Source organism: Anneissia japonica, unplaced genomic scaffold, assembly GCF_011630105.1.
Source record: "Anneissia japonica isolate Jap-2015-1 unplaced genomic scaffold, ASM1163010v1 scaffold1859_len985614_cov190, whole genome shotgun sequence".
Lineage (NCBI taxonomy): Eukaryota > Metazoa > Echinodermata > Crinoidea > Comatulida > Comatulidae > Anneissia > Anneissia japonica.
In genome coordinates, this window is record NW_022694754.1 from 829843 (window position 1) to 847709 (window position 17867).

Sequence of the window (17867 nt, forward strand, 5' to 3'; positions counted from 1 at the left end):
TAAAGAACTTAATGCACGAGACGATAAGCAATTTTTAACCATGTGATGTAAAGCAAACTAAGACACAGGAGTACGGAAAGCATTATTTATGTAATTATTTGTTAGATTTATTTCTATTGTATTATGGAATATTTTAAGTGTTGGTTGTATTGTAGAGAAAGACAAAGAAGGAAGATTAAAATTTATAAAATGTTTCAATAACGAAAGATAAAATTGAAAGATAAATTTAAGTTAAGTACTTTAACTACTAAATTTGACCATTATGTAATAAATGTTAATGAATCTGAAATGTTACATTAAGTAACTACCTATATCATTGCTTTAATGTATGAATGATGGTATTTTGATGAAATAAAAGTGGAACGACCCCACAAAAGAGTAAAAAGAACTGTGTTTGCTGTAGGAATCTAAAAACTAATTATTGCAGCATGATTTTAATATGATCGTACACCTCAGAACCGTATATACACGATTAAAAAAATACATGTTTTCTTCATTTTTTTAAGTTTTGAAGTTTATTTTTTTAAGTCTTAATAAATAAATAATGATACCACAATCTCTATATCTGTTAGGAACTGTCTTTGCTGTACGAAATCTAAACACTCAATGATTACAGTATATTTGGCACGATTTTATTGACCTCAGAACTTTGTATGAGATATTTAAAAAAGACATTTTCTTTATTTTTTTTAGGTTTTAATTTTATTTTTGACGCTCTTAATAATTAAATAACGATATGATAATCTTCATATCTGTTGGGAACTTCCTTTACTGTTGAAATCCAAACACTCAATGATTACAGTACGATTAGCATGATCTTTGTATGGGTGACAAAATGTCTTTTTTTAGCATGATCTTATTGACCTCGGAACTTTGTATGTTATTGAAGAAAAGACAAATTTACTTCATTTTTTGAAGTTTTTCAGTTGATTTTTTAAAGTCTTAAGAAATTAATAATGAAACCAAAATCTCTATCTGTTGTGAACTGTCTTTGCTGCTGGATTCTGAACACTAAATTATTACAGAGATTTAGCCATGATTTTAATGACCTCTAAACATGGGGCCAGACACAAAAAGTGTGCGTTTTTAGCATAATGGGGTATATTAAAATGCACCGATGACAGGTTTTGGATGAGAGTTCGTTTGAGAAATTTTTACACATGCCTCCTGATGTGTTGGAGAGTGTATACTGCAAAAATCAGCTGGTCCATATTTTGCCAGGACACATGTCACTTTCCAGGCACTTCTAGCTGTACAGCTGATGGCCTAACTGTGTACTATAATTTAAAAGCATGGAGGATATTTCCTTCATGATTTGAGCATGTTTCAATAGTGCCAACAAAAAGCCTCATTGAAAAGGTGCATACATGAAGCATTAAACACTGAATAGAGGTAACCTCAGTTTAACGTGTGAACCGGTGAGGAGTCGCCCTTGTTCATAAAAGAGCAATATGCCTACACTTTCAGCCCCCTCTTCCTTAAACTGCAAGTTTTGTACTTTTTTGAAAATGTCATAAATTGACATGTCGACAAGCATAGATATCTAGGCCTAGGCTCACGTATGTTTCGCGTTGACAACCAGCTGTCTAAGGAAATTAAAATGTCCGAGAAAAAGTTTTTGATCACTTGACTAAATGACGCTCGCTGATTAGTCGGTTTATCTGTCAATCAACTCTCGTCGAGATGTTAATTATAGATGGCCCCTTACCAAGGTCCCAATCAGACTTCTTCTTCTTTTACAGTATCTTAAATTGAATTTCTTAATGATTAATTAATTTCTTTATCATTTATGTGTTCACATTATCCATGAAAAATAAGTGATCTTTAACAGTATTGGCTTACTGTATACTTATTTTGGTAAAATACAGTATTATTTAACAAGAAAGGGAGTTGCATATCCTTTTGGATGATAGGTTTCCTGCCTTTGCGTCTACCAGGCAGTGATGCCAAATGAATAAATAAATAAATATGAAGATACTTTTAAAAACACCATTGGGAAAAAGAAAGATATAATGTCTCAAATACTGTTTGTATTTTTAACACTGAGAGTTATAGTTATCAATATTATTCAAATTAAACATCATTCATTTCAAGGTTGTCCATGCCCTTATTGAAAGCATCAAGTACATTAATTATAGCAATGCATGGAGATAAAATAAAGGATTGCTCCATAGTATGATTACAAGACAGTGAGCATGAATTAAGTTCTGCTTCACTTCACTGGATTCTAGGCTTTTGCTAAAGCTATCAGTTAAACCTTTCAATTTGTGTTTTTACAATTCATAGTTCTCTGCTGACATTGCTTAAAAAATGGTATCCATGCTACTGTAGAATGCCTGATGTTATGGATTTAGTATGCAAATTTTTATGAATGAACGTTTTTCTAGAGAAAAATAATTTTTCATAAACCTCCAAAAATCTTTTATATTTGAAAGAATTTCATCTAGTCTATACATTAAAGAACCTTTCACAGTCTTGTCTTTTTAAAATTGTTCATTCAAGATATTCTAATCAATAGGCCGATATAGCATGCATATAAGTCATGTGACAACTTGGGTAAACAAACATGCAAGTGTGACATTTCTACTATAAGCAAATTGTAAATTCCTTAAAGTCAGGTTCCTTAAGGTGTAAAAATGGGCAGTTACACCCCTTTTTTCCCCCAGTTTTTAAATATTAAAAAATCTGTATCTCATTCACCGTTCTCCAGTTTTTCATCAAACAACTTTTTTCTGTCTTAGAAAAATCAGTTCTACAACATATCAAAACATTTTTTTCCTCCGGAGCCTGACTTTAATGTTGAATAATGCTGGTCAGAATACCAGTAAACTATTCCAAATTGCTTGGAGATTAAACATGCGAATATTGCTGTGGTGTTAAATGCATTGAGGTGTTAGCATAATGCCTATATCAATTGTAAATTATTATTATTGTTACTTTTGTTGTACACCTTATAAATAACTCTAAAAAGAAAGGGTATTTGCTTGTTTGTTGAGGCTTAAGCATAATCCGCTATATGAAGAGAAAATGATTATTTTTGTAGTTGTGGTGTACCACATACATGGTTCTGAAAAAAAAAACACAGGGTGTAAAAAATATCTGTAAATTATCTAGGTTTAGCATAATGTGTTCATAATATCAAGTATTTATTTGTTTTTTTAATTTAATCGGTTTGAAAATACTCAAAATGCAACACATAGTTGAAATGAAAAGTTTACAAAAGTAAAAGTAAATATTACTTTTACACTACATACGTAGACCTATTTAAAATGTCTTATTGTTGTTCTTATTATATTGATACAAAAAGCAAAAAGTTTAATTTATATATTCATATATCTGTAATCACCAGATCTAAGTGAAGCCATGGCAAAGCTGTCAATTGAGGAAACAGAAGACAACCAATTTGATGCCATTGGTGCTCTACTAAAGGTTCTAGAAGAGGATAGTAAGTAAGCTCAAACAGTATAAATAGAACAAAAGAGCGTACTACGCTCATTCAGAGCGTACTACGCTCATTCAGAGCGTAAAAAAACAAAACACCATACGCAGCCAGTGTACGGCTTCCGCTACCATTTGTATGCTCTTTATTATTCCCAATACTGCAACGCGCTTTGTTTGTTTGTTTATCTGTTTTCCATGTGATATAATACTTTCGTAGAGGGCGGTTTATTTCCTTATTTTTCTTTATCATCGTACCATCGAAGCGGCCGCACTTCATGTAAACTCATACATAGTAGGCGCACTTCATAACGGCGATGGCGATTTCCTTCGTAACTAGGGGAGGTACGTATTACAAACAGGAATAGGCTCTTGTTCCATTTATCTGTTTATACTCCTTGGTAAGCTTTAATGTTAAATGCCTTGTTGTTCTGGTCACACTGATGTTAATAGCAGGTAATTAGCAAAATGTCAAGGATAAAGGATCCAATATATATAATCATATAACAATGAAAAGATAAATATTCCATAGGGATATTTTTAAAAGCCAACCATAGTAAATGTTTATAGCAATATTGTATATTAATAAGTATAATATTGATTGTAGTTGCATAGCGATAATAATATTAATCGACCTAATGTGTGTTTTTTTTAACAGAAAAAATTGCAGGTGGTTTTAAGAATGCTATTAAAATGCAAATTTCAGACTTGAAATTAATAGCAAAAAATCAAAAGAAAAAAAAACAAGAAAAAGTAATGAACACCACAAAAAATAACATCATGAATTATTTATGTATAGCATGACATAACAAGATGTGAATTATACCTATAATATTAATAACAATTAGTAACAATATTGATAGTAATAATATTTATGATTATATTATCAACAGTAATATCTAATCAAAGTAATAATAGCAATACTGAGAATAATGTTAAGAATAACACCATGAATTATTTATGTATAGCATGACATAACAAGATGTGAATTATACCTATAATATTAATTAGTTAACAATATTTGGTAGTAATAATATTTATGATTATAATAACAACAGTAATATCTAATTAAAGTAATAATAGCAATACTGAGAATAATGTTAAGAATAACACCATGAATTATTTGTGTATAGCATGATATAACAAGATGTAAATTATACCTATAATATTAATAATAATTAGTAACAATGTTGGTAGTAATATTATTTATGATTATAACAACATTAGTAACATCTAATAAAAGTAAACAATACCAAGAAAAAAGGAGGCATTATAGGTGAGTACCTATAATATTAATAATTAGTAACAGTATTGGTAGTAATAATATTTATGATTATAACAGCATTAGTAATATTTAACAAAAGTAATACTAGAAACAATACCTAAAAATAAAAGAAAAGAATAATGTTAAAAATAACACCATGACTTATCTATGTATAGCATGACATAATAAGATGTAAGTTACACCTATAATATTAATAATAACAATATTGGTAGTAATAATATTTATGATTATAACAAGAATATTAGTAGTAATATCTAATAATAGAAACAATACTAAGAATAATTTTAACGATATGTTGATAATGAATGAAAATAGAATAAAATTCAAGATTTTGGATGCATAATTTCCTCCACGCATTTTATTCATTACCACTGCATGCAAGCTGATGGCTAACGACTATACTGCAAGCAACCAATGAATGAATAATGAATACAGTATTAAATGCATTCAAGTATTATAAATGATACAGTGTTATTACTAAAGTTCAGATGTTTTACACATTCATGTATAGTAGGTGTTGTGTAGGAGTGGGATAGTGTGATAATGTAACATCTGCTGTTAATTAAATGGCTATTTTTTATTACGTTTATTGAATTTAATATCTTAAAGGAATTATGCCATTTCGATGGTCTTAAAAGAGATCACAATTACACTGAAATTATCAGGCCAAATAAAAAAAAAAAAATGATTGTGTTGGCCACGCCCAACAGACCAAAAAAGTACAAAATTGAGGTTCGGCAATTTAGGTTTTTTTTACTACAATGAAAATTAAATTTTTTTCTAATGAGCTGAAAAGGCTGGAATAGGCCTATCTTGCTGGACGGTAGGAGATGCGACAGTTTTATGCGATGTTTTTGCTCTTCATTATAGATTTCAAAATGGTCTTTTTTGTATTTTTCTGTATTTTCTACTTTTTAGTCATAAACACATTATTGGTACAAAAAAAAAAAAAAAAGCTTTTAATACCGACTTACCCATCTTTTGGATTTTCCCAAAATGTGGCCAATAAAAGAATTTTTTTTTTAGCCTCCTTGTTATCATAAATATATTATTGTACAGTAATACTGTATTTTCAATACTAGAATTGTGAGCTCCAACTCTTTAAAACACCAGGATTGTTTGAAAACAACTCTATTACTAAAATTGCCTAATAAAAAAAATATTTTATTTGAAAGCTTGTGGTATGATGGTAAAGCGGCAGGCTTCTATTCATAAGTTTGGGGTTCATTTCTGAAGTTAATCAAACTTATTATTATTGGACGTTATCCAATGACCAGGGGATAATAACGCTTGCACCTTTGATCATTTTTGGAATTGGCGCCTTATAAATGTTTGAGTATTATTATTATGAGTATTATTAATCACTTGTTTTTGTCCTTGGGAAAGACATTTTATCTACATTGTCCATTTCACCCAGGAGTATAAGCTTTGAATGTCACCGTACTGATTAACAACTACAACATAATGCAACATACCCCAAGGCAGCAGAGTATGTGTTACATAGGTGTTTCATCCAATAGTAAAACTCATTGAGGATTTGGAAGTACGCGTTATATAAGGCTGATGTATCATAATATGATAATTTCAAATACAGTAGCATTTTTATATACATAAATTGAGTTTTTATAGGCAATTAAATATTCATGTGTTTTGTTGCAGTTGAATTGTACAGTGTGAGGCTGGATGAGCTTGGTGTTTTAGCAAAAGTTCATGGCCTTTTGCAGAAACAGCACGATAGGCGGATAGAAGCCAAGCTTGCAAATTTAGTTGCTGAGCTGGCTAAAAATGGTGAGTGCTCAGTGAGAATTTTCATCAACACTTGTCCATCATCGCACAATGTGGTAAATGCCCTTAAAACTCATTATGGGGACAAAAATTAGGAATGAAGCTATGACTATGGTTAAGTAGCCCACCTACAAATACCTAGTTCTGGGTTTAATCCTTACAGAAATGTCAAGATTTGTTTCTGTAAGCCCTGAAAACAGCTTTACTCTCCCAGCCTCATAAAAACACCATTAAGTGTTTGCTTGATGGATCACTCTTTCTACTGATTGTTTAAAAAGCATAGCATGGTGACGGTTGATGAAAAATGAAAATGCTGATGGTATTGGTGATGATGAGAATGGTTGTAGAGTTATGGATTGCGGCAGAGCCACCGAGAGACGTAGAATATTGTGCTTAAGGTTTTTTGAATATGTTTGTTTGACAGAGAACCTCCGAGGACCCTGTGTGAAGCAAGGTTTTGTGCCACCTCTCAACAACTACCTCAAAGGAAATGATGTAGAAGTCCTTCACCAAACGTGCCGAGCTCTGGGAAATCTTTGTTGTGATTATGGTAAATAAAAAATGAAGAAATGTTAATTAGTATTCATAATTCATTATCAACATTTTTATGGTCATCAGTATGTATCCCCAGAATCATCATCAACATTATTATTATTATTATTATAGCAACATCAGTATTATCATTATTATAGTTATTGTCATCATTGTCTCAGTCTATGTTTTCATAATAATTGTCATAATAATCATCATCGCATTCATTAACATAACATCATAATAATCATCATTCATCAACATCATTATCATCATCTTCATCATTTTCAATATTATAATCATCATTATTCTTCACCCTCATCACCATCACTGCTAATCATCTCCACCATCATCATCAACATCATTCATCATATTGTTTGAAGGTTTGCATGGCGAAATAATGATATATTAAATGCTTGCAGTACACCACATCGATAGTTCTGGAAAGAACTGTTGTTTTTGTTGAGAATGTCTTGTTTCGATTGGTCATAGATTGAATGCAATATTATGATCTAAGGCTATGTTCAGACTTGGAGATAAGCCAGGCTTGAGTTAAGCCCAGCTCAACGTCAAGCCCGGCTTAACTTTGCCGGGCGTTCAGACTAGCGGGATTAGCCAGGCGTGGGAATTAGCATAATGAACTGTAACCAGGAAACGAGTTTGGAAACATTGGGCTCGAAACGTACGCTCGCTCACAGCGTACGTAATTGAATGCTGATTGGTAATTTCTTTACCGGAAGTCAATGCAAGACCCCCTGCAGCGATTAAAGCCCGGCTTAGAAAAGTTAAACACGGTGGCACGCCAGGCCTAGTTACTATATGAACACAGCCTGGCTTGAAATAAGCCACCTAGTTCAGACTGGCAGGTGGATAAACCCGGTGAGTTGAGCCAGGTTTATCCACCTAGTCTGAACTAGGCCTATGTGTGTCACATACTCTGTTATGTTAATGTTAACAATCGAAACGTCAAAACATTCTCATCAAAAACAACAGTTCTTTTCAGAACTATCTACGTGGTGTACCGCAAGCATTTAATATCATTTTCATCATGTAATTACAAATTTAGTCATTTATGTTACTATAATTATCATTATGTTTTAAAGAATTTTAACATTAATTTCAGACCCAGCAAGAGAAGCAATTAATGAAGCTGGGGGTGTTCAAAGTTTGGTTCACATTCTGAAAACAAAATGTTTGTCAGGTGATCATGATCCAGCCAACGAGAGGTTCCGAGTAGTAGCGTGTGCTTATCTTACAAATCTCACCTTTGGAAATGGTGAGCAAACAAAGGTTATTTTTAGAATGTATCATTTAAGGTAATACCGTGAAATTCTTCAATAAATAAAGACATAATGTTCATATTCAATACATTACCTTCAGAATAATATTAAATATACATTACCAATATTTTTTTTTCCTTCATAGAAATACTACAGAGCAAAGCAATCAGTGAGGGTTTAGTTGATACTTTAGTGCAATTACTTAAGGAGTATTCCATGGACATCGCCCTCTGTGGCAAGATAGTGATATGCGTTGGTAATTTAGCGGATGTAGGTAAGCATTACGTGCAGTCTTGCGTATGTGACGGTAACGTAATCATATTATGCGACACACGTAGATCATAATATTGTATGCAATCTATGATTACCTTTGAAGTCAATATGTATGTTAATGCTAACAACTCGTCTACTGTAATTTGTTGATAATGTTATTGTATATTAAGAAATAAGATATGTTGTGTGTTTATTTAATGATATCAGGAATGATGTTCATGTAATTTGTCTGTCTTAGTCCAGGCATGGAAGCTGACAAAATAAAGATAGTATAATGTTTTGATATCAGTTTATATGTTGGTTATATTAAATGTAATATTAGTTGCTTTATGTTAAGAAAATATCAATAAAATATTTTTTTTTTGTTTCACTTATTCTCAGTCCTTTATGTAAGTTATTGGAAATTTTGTTTGTTCCACAGAGGCCAACAAGGTGGCTTTTGTCGGTACTGGTATGGGGGAGTTGCTTGTAAATGCATTGCAAATGGTAGTAGAAGAAGATGAGCAAGAAGCCCTACTTGAAGTTGTAGCATCCCTTGCAGAAAATGGTATAGTCTAAGATATTTTTCAATATGAATGTTATTGTATATATTTATTTTTAGAACTAGAGGCTGAAGAGCCATTAGTAAACTGCATTCCAAACAGCAGCTGGAAAATGGTGCAGAAAAGCCCTCCTTGAAATAGGATCACCCCTTGAAAAAATAGTGGTATAGTCCCTCATCATCATCCATCACCATGTCCATTTAAAAAAAGTGTAATTATTATGTTGTTTTATTCTTGTAACAGGAAGAATTTTTCATATATGATCATGATCATCAGTATCCAAATACATATTACCTGTCTGCATTTAAGCATTGATTTGTGTTGCTTTGTATATTTACAAAAACACATTTATACTCTTGGGTAAAAAGACTAGACTTACTATCTCTGTTTGGTTAACAGAACATAGGACTTGTCCTCATTTCCATAATGAGAAATGATTTTAAAATTACCAAAATGATTTTTAAAATCATTAACAAAGTATAAAAAATATGTGTAAAAAAAAATAATTTCAAAAGTCATAATAGATAAGTAAAAAAAAATATGTATAAAACAAAAATAACCAGCTCGACGTCAGTGAGATTCGAACTCTGGCTGCAGTGGTAATAGCGATGGTGATGTTAAGAGTTTCATTTACTCATTCTGTCTTTATACTAAATTAACACTTTTAATCTGTGCCTCATTGGGAGTTGACAACTTGCTTGATTTATTTAAAAATGAATAATTCAACGTTTTTAATTAACTATTTTTAGTTTTTTTTAGATTGAACCATAGACAATAATTTAATATATCGGACAACACAAAACAGACAATAGAAAGATTTATCAGAAGTAGGCTAATTATTCAAATCCAATGAATCTGAAATATACTTGGCTGTCAACTGTAGATGAATTGAACCTTCTGAATGTTCAGTCATGTATATCTTTGTATAAAATGAGCTGGCGACACATTATATAATAAGAAAAATGTAATGTTGCTGAATTGCAGTTTATTTATAGGCTGGTCTTAATTTTCAAACATGTAAAAGATTTGTGGGCAGGTTCATAAAAAAACAAATATATATGTTTTACTGCATCACCCTCCACAAAAAAGAAAGCACAACAAGACAAATCCAACCCTAGATTTTTCAATATTATATTTCGATGGGACTTGGCAACACACAACAGTAACATACTAGTACAAACATGCAAACATTATTTGCAGAAGATGGTTTGTTTCCAGGAGATTTTTGCTAAAAGGTTGCTTTGAGATAACTCTTGGTGCTTACAACAGAATTGTACATTTTCACGTGGAAGCCAACGTGTTAATCAATTGTAAATAAGACATTACATATTAACAGACATTCACTGGGATTAAAATTGTTCCAGATTTCACAACAATGTTGTGCATGGTGATGTATTTATGACCTAGCTTTCAGAGCAAAAATTTATTATCCCAGGAAGTCATGATATCAACCTTCCTATTCAGCTTTAGGAGATCTGTGATGTGTTGAAAACCTTCACATGAATTTACACGAGACTAAAAAATGTTACCCAAACCTGACCGACACAAAAATCTTGAAAACTAGACTTTTTTTGTAAAACCTTTGACCACTTTTATAGGGACAATAATCAGATAACTTTTTGTGGATTAACAAATTAATAGTTTTAGTTTGACGACCTCATTGTGGCATCAGATGACGTAGGTCTGTGCTTGTTCAATGGGGAAATTACTGTCTGACCTTTTGCGGTGCCACCACTAGTGCTACAGTACGAATCTCACAATTGTAAAAAACTTCTTGTTATTTTTTATCTTTGCTTTATAGATGAAATGAAACAGGAATTTACCCAAGCCAATCTGGTACCAATTCTACTGGAGATTCTTCAAGGTTATAAAGATCTTCACGGGGCGAAGATTTGCGTCACCGATGACGACGTGCAAGTGGAAAAGTTGGCAACAGACATTATTGTATTGCTGGTTACGGAGGGTAAGTGTAATAACCATCAGACTGGGGAGGTAGTTTGGTGTTGTAGGTTTTATGTGTTTTAATCTGCTCTCAGCATTTGTACGCCTAGTTTTATTCCCCCGGTATTCAACCTCCGGCCCCAGGTCAACTCCGGCCGGCCAAAGATTTTGATCCAGCTCGCGCAACATTGCTAAAAAGTAAATCATTTTTAAGGCAGATTTTTTGAAAAAGTTTTATGTTAATAAAAACACCACCTACTCTAGCATTATTAACAAGAATCTTGCTTTTTCTGATTGCAGCTTACTGTATCTAGTGTTGTAGATTATTGACAAGGGAGGTGGAGACTGATGAGGGGGTAATGGATTAAGTGGGGGGGGGCGCATTGATATGATGCCTTGTCTAACCATTTGCTGTGCTAGCAGGCTTGGGGGCATATTATTCTGTTGAAAAAACTGCTTTGAAAACTTATTTTTACAGTCTGAAAGTGCTAATTCCAGGAATATAGAGGTGTCTACAGTATGTTTAAAGTTTGATAAACTCAGCCTCAACCATAATGGGGCTGAATTAAATGCCCTTTTTGTGGGAATCAAACTCCTCATCTGGGAATTTCTAGTGCTGGCATTGTTTTTAACTTTTTTGTGCTATTAAAATTTCTAGTGATAGGGTAGGAGAACCTGGAGTGTTCTTTTTTCAAAATTGTAGAATAAAATAAAGTGGAAAAGAAAATTATATTCAAATTTAAATCTGAGAATGCCATTTCTGAACATCTAGAGGTGCCATAATCATAAATTTTTAACCATAGTTTGGGCTGAGCTGGTATTTTCACCCTATCTGTCAAAGCCCTTCCCTGGCCCCTTTTTATTTTAAATCTACTGCTAAAAAAAGAGAACTGGTGGGGCTGACATTTAAAAAAATGGAAGTACATAATTTATGTCGGCCCACCGCCTGTCTGAGCAGATTGCAAATGGCCACCAACTTAAATTGTTCTATTCGAACAACTTATGAAATATGAACAAGAAGAACCTTTGCAGTAGAACAAATTAATTCACTTTGCAATCTTTCACAAATTTTGATTTGAACTTTTGTTTTAAATAATATTGTCACATAAAATCAAATATCATCTAATGTTCATCACTAGTCAGGTGTCCTTTACATTTTTATCTAAATTATGGCTTCAGTCCCCATAAAATTTCAGGATTTTTTTTCAGTGATGATTGCAACCACATCAAAGTTAGCAATTTGATAGCTAGTGTCTCCGACCAATCAGTATCAAAAGATATCCTTATCTACCTCGCTAGAATGTAAAAGAGAAAGTGTAGAATTTCATATTGATTGTCACTCCATCTCTTTCAGATGTTAGCATGACGATTTTATTTGACGACGGCAAAGGTTTACTATATCAGCATGTGATGTCCTCTTGGTTACCCTCTAGTATTGAAGTATATCAAATATCCGGTGCACTTGTTCTTGGGAACTTTGCCCGCAATGGTAACGTGCTGTATATTTGTATCACATAATAAATATAATGTATAATATAATATGATACAACAGTATAATATATAATAGTAATATATTATAATGTCATATAATATTAAGAATAATATTGTATAATATAGTTATTTTATATTATTATATATTGTATATACAATATAGATGTTAGGTACCTGTAAAGTAATAATAATTACAATCCTATTTGGTTGATTGTATAAGATCTGTAATAACAGAAACAAGCAAAAAAAAAACTATATAAATAGTGATGGATGATGATGATGATAATGATGATGGTGATGATGATGATGATGATGAAGATAATGATAACGAGGACAATGACAATTACACTAGTTACTAACAGTCAACCTGAGCGTTTAACTGAGAGCTGTTGTTCCCGCTTCTTGCGCTGAAGACCCCGGTTCAAGTCCGGCCAACATCGGATATTAATTGGAGTCGATCGTCAGCTCCTCGAATAACCCTCGCATGAGAGTTAGGCTAGATGGAGGGCATGGTACAGACACCGTATTATGGCCACCACAGGTCCACAGGAGCCTGTCCACAATTTCTAATTCCAAATTTGGAATATTGACAAAAATGAAATAATAAAAAAAAAATACAAAAACTATTATTCTTTAATTTCCTGTTACATAATTACCGCGTATATTCACATACACATTGAGTTATGCTTTGTCCATTTTTCAGATGGCAATTGTTTAAAGCTTCTAGATCTTGGTGTTCTTGATCCGCTGTTTAAAATGCTTGAAAAGGTCGAAGGTCATGAAATGGATGTACGTTTACAGCATGCAGTCTTAAGTGCCCTTAGAAACTTGTCTGTTCCGAGTAAGTAACACATTTCTAACAACATTGAAACATGAGCTATGTATGTACTTTATGAATTTGTAACTCAATATCTAAGTCTTCACTTACTGTTGACACCTGACGAATGGATTATCATGTATTTGTTTTTACAATAAAAGAAATATGTTTTAGGTGAAAAGTTTACCATTTGATGATGAAAACAGTATTTGCTCAATACAAAAGTAATATCTTTTTAAAAAAGGGTTTTTTTTTTAACATTGTAGAATTGAATAAGGCTAGAATGCTAGATGCTGGAACATTGGAGGCTATCCTTCCATTGTTAGTAACAGAGAGAAATCCAGTACAATTTAAACTGCTGGGCACAGCAAGGCTACTAATTGATGGAGCTGGTAAGCACATACTTAATAATATTACTCTGAACTCTTAAACTATTTCCATAATGATAAATAATATTGCTAGATATGTGGCTGTAATAATAATAGTTTAATCCATTTGAAAATTAAATACTTATTTAAAATTCTATATTGTCAGGTTTATGATTTAAATTCTCTTAATTGCATCAAAAATAGCATTATAGAAATCGTTTACAAATTGACAGTTTGTTAATGAGTTCATCAACTGGTCTTGTTGATTGATGACCCTGTAATCTGTGATTTCTCATAATTTATCCAGTTGCAGCTGCAGTAAAGATGGGAACAAATGCTGACCTTGTAGAGAGGGTTGCTGAACTCTGTAGTTGTGAAGTGCATGCTGGGGTAGCTGGGGAAGCAAACAGGTAAATATTTTCACATAAAGCTGAATGAATATTCATGTAGCTAATGAATGTGTAAACAACTAGGATTGAAATGGTATGATTTGAGGTCTGGTGGTGAATTGCTTACTATTTAATCCTTGGTTAATTTCCTGTGAAATTAAATGTTTTCCTTTTGACTATATTGATTAATATAAACTATGTTAACCACATTTTTGAAACAACCAATCAAAATTCTATTATTTTTGTCTAAATAAATAGATATTTTTTTTATGTTGCTGATGAAATATGTATATTGAATTCTGTGACTACATCTACAGCAACTTCAAATGGGGTTGTTAATTTATTTTATTCTTATTTAAGTAATGTCACCACCTTTAACATCACTCATAACATACAGTATAAAATTAAAATTAAACGGTTTTTCCAATAATGTTTGCTCTCGATCGTCTTAACCTCAGATGAAAGTGGTTGTTTGTACAGCCTCTTTAATTGCGATTATTCTGTTTATTGGCAGCAGTTGCCTCATCCCTTGTGATGTCATCTATCGATTGATGAATAATGACTGACCATAATTGAATATAGATTGATCTCTCTTTGTCTGCTGCAATGTTAAGTAAATGGTTTATTGTGCCTCATTCTTCGTAAAATAACAACAACAAATCTTTCAGTAGCATGTCATAGTGCTTCCAATCATAACTTATGTCATAGTAAATTGGAATATGTAGATATGCATGTGATAATGCAGTTTTTTTTATCCTTCATTACTGTGTTTATACCCCTTGGGAAAAGTTTGTGTAAATAAAGAATGTTGTACTGTATTCTGCCTCTGGTCAAGAATGTGTTTTAATATAGTATTTGTTTAATCTTTCCTAAATTGTGTAATAAGATGACCTTTACGATAGATGTATATTGATGATTATATTAATAATATAGTAATTTATTATAATAATATTTAATACATTAAGTTATATTTTATGTATCTTGATAGGTTGTTGGCTGCACTGATTAAAAACTCAGCATCTAAGGAAGTCATGCAGATTGTTATTGATCAAGGCGGTATAGAGCACCTGGTGAAGATGGCGATGTCTGAGCACACTCTGATGCAAAATGAGGCTCTTATTGCCCTCACGTTGGTCGCTTCATCTAATCTAGGTACTTGGATAAAGATTTGAGACCATAATAGTGGAGTTGAATAGCTTAGTAGTGATGATAGCCTTCCAATCCCAGGGTCATGGGTTCAATTCCCTGTCATGGTAACAGGATTTTTTCTCACTACTAAATAAAATATTATAGTAGTAATGTACAGAGGTAAAAATAATGGTGATAATTATAATCATAATTGTGATGGTGTTCTGATCTTATTATTATTATCCTCATCCATCATCATCTTTGTTGTGATAATAGAAAGCTGATGATAAGATAAGGTGATTGTAATTATGGTCATGGTTGATTTTTGTGGCAAGAATCAATTTTCTGTTTCTCAATTATTTTTAACTTTTGCGAAATCTATTATGTCCTTTACCTAATTTATTACATGTAAAATGAAGCTACCAACTTAGTTTTTATTTCATGATTGTAGGTATGGCTGTTCTTGCAATTCTTTCATCCGATCTGATTGGTGTATGCAAAGCAATCTTGACCAATGAAGGCTCAGCAGCGGAAATCAAATGCAATGTTCTATCTCTCATAAGTTTCCTTACAGAGTCTGGTAAGTTTTATCAACAAGTCATTGGGCAATAATGAGTATTAGGCATCTTAACATATTTTTTCTTATTAACAAACACATCATTTTAAAAATTTGCAAACCATGAACTCTAAAACTACTTGAGGTTCAAATTTGATTTTACAAAAAACTGTTGTATGCCCATATATAGACATGATGTGCCTATATATGGTCATGATGTGATGTCATCATGACCATATTTGTGCATTCTGGACAGGGCTTATACATAAAAGCCTGGTTCTCACGAGAGCCCTAGTATCCGGATCGGGAGCTAACCGTTAGTGTTAACCGTTAGCACCTGCGTGAGAACGCCCGATCGGTTAGCGCTAACCGTTAGCGGTATCTGTGCGATTATTCTGTTTATTGGCAGCAGTTGCCTCATCCCTTGTGATGTCATCTATTGATTGATGAATAATGACTGACCATAATTGAATATAGATTGATCTCTCTTTGTCTGCTGCAATGTTAAGTAAATGGTTTATTGTGCCTCATTCTTCGTAAAATAACGACAACAAATCTTTCAGTAGCATGTCATAGTGCTTCCAATCATAACTTATGTCATAGTAAATTGGAATATGTAGATATGCATGTGATAATGCAGTTTTTTTATCCTTCATTACTGTGTTTATACCCCTTGGGAAAAGCTTGTGTAAATAAAGAATGTTGTACTGTATTCTGCCTCTGGTCAAGAATGTGTTTTAATATAGTATTTGTTTAATCTTTCCTAAATTGTGTAATAAGATGACCTTTACGATAGATGTATATTGATGATTTGGTGTAAATTATCTATGTATTCTGGCACTATAAGGAGAAATCATTAATAATATAGTAATTTATTATAATAATATTTAATACATTAAGTTATATTTTATGTATCTTGATAGGTTGTTGGCTGCACTGATTAAAAACTCAGCATCTAAGGAAGTCATGCAGATTGTTATTGATCAAGGCGGTATAGAGCACCTGGTGAAGATGGCGATGTCTGAGCACACGCTGATGCAAAATGAGGCTCTTATTGCCCTCACGTTGGTCGCTTCGTCTAATCTAGGTACTTGGATAAAGATTTGAGACCATAATAGTGGAGTTGAATAGCTTAGTAGTGATGATAGCCTTCCAATCCCAGGGTCATGGGTTTAATTCCCTGTCATGGTAACAGGATTTTTTCTCACTACTAAATAAAATATAATAGTAGTAATGTACAGAGGTCAAAATAATGGTGATAATTATAATCATAATTGTGATGGTGTTCTGATCTTATTATTATTATCCTCATCCATCATCATCTTTGTTGTGATAATAGAAAGATGATGATAAGATAAGGTGATTGTAATTATGGTCATTGTTGATTTTTGTGGCAAGAATCAATTTTCTGTTTCTCAATTATTTTTAACTTTTGCGAAATCTATTATGTCCTTTACCTAATTTATTACATGTAAAATGAAGCTACCAACTTAGTTTTTATTTCATGATTGTAGGTATGGCTGTTCTTGCAATTCTTTCATCCGATCTGATTGGTGTATGCAAAGCAATCTTGACCAATGAAGGCTCAGCAGCGGAAATCAAATGCAATGTTCTATCTCTCATAAGTTTCCTTACAGAGTCTGGTAAGTTTTATCAACAAGTCATTGGGCAATAATGAGTATTAGGCATCTTAACATATTTTTTCTTATTAACAAACACATCATTTTAAAAATTTGCAAACCATGAACTCTAAAACTACTTGAGGTTCAAATTTGATTTTACAAAAAACTGTATGCCCATATATAGACATGATGTGCCTATATATGGTCATGATGTGATGTCATCATGACCATATTTGTGCATTCTGGACAGGGCTTATACATAAAAGCCTGGTTCTCACGAGAGCCCTAGTATCCGGATCGGGAGCTAACCGTTAGTGTTAACCGTTAGCACCTGCGTGAGAACGCCCGATCGGTTAGCGCTAACCGTTAGCGGTATCTGGATACCGCTAACGTTAGCAAGCGCTATCGGTTAGCAAGTTGA

At 32.6% G+C, this 17867-nt stretch overlaps 1 protein-coding gene across 2 annotated transcripts in view; it reads left to right on the plus strand.

The window, feature by feature from the left end:
* The window catches only part of LOC117101266 (rap1 GTPase-GDP dissociation stimulator 1-like), a 31116-nt gene that overhangs the window by 12524 nt on the left and 725 nt on the right, over nucleotides 1–17867 (plus strand). For both annotated transcript variants that reach the window (XM_033241221.1, XM_033241222.1), the window contains 13 exons: nucleotides 3350–3445; nucleotides 6383–6511; nucleotides 6933–7058; nucleotides 8163–8315; nucleotides 8465–8593; nucleotides 9014–9139; nucleotides 10936–11097; nucleotides 12430–12564; nucleotides 13270–13407; nucleotides 13650–13775; nucleotides 14059–14161; nucleotides 15129–15292; nucleotides 15720–15848. In XM_033241221.1, the coding sequence (XP_033097112.1) occupies nucleotides 3350–3445; nucleotides 6383–6511; nucleotides 6933–7058; nucleotides 8163–8315; nucleotides 8465–8593; nucleotides 9014–9139; nucleotides 10936–11097; nucleotides 12430–12564; nucleotides 13270–13407; nucleotides 13650–13775; nucleotides 14059–14161; nucleotides 15129–15292; nucleotides 15720–15848 (1716 nt within the window). The remainder of the gene's footprint in view (nucleotides 1–3349; nucleotides 3446–6382; nucleotides 6512–6932; nucleotides 7059–8162; nucleotides 8316–8464; nucleotides 8594–9013; nucleotides 9140–10935; nucleotides 11098–12429; nucleotides 12565–13269; nucleotides 13408–13649; nucleotides 13776–14058; nucleotides 14162–15128; nucleotides 15293–15719; nucleotides 15849–17867) is intronic.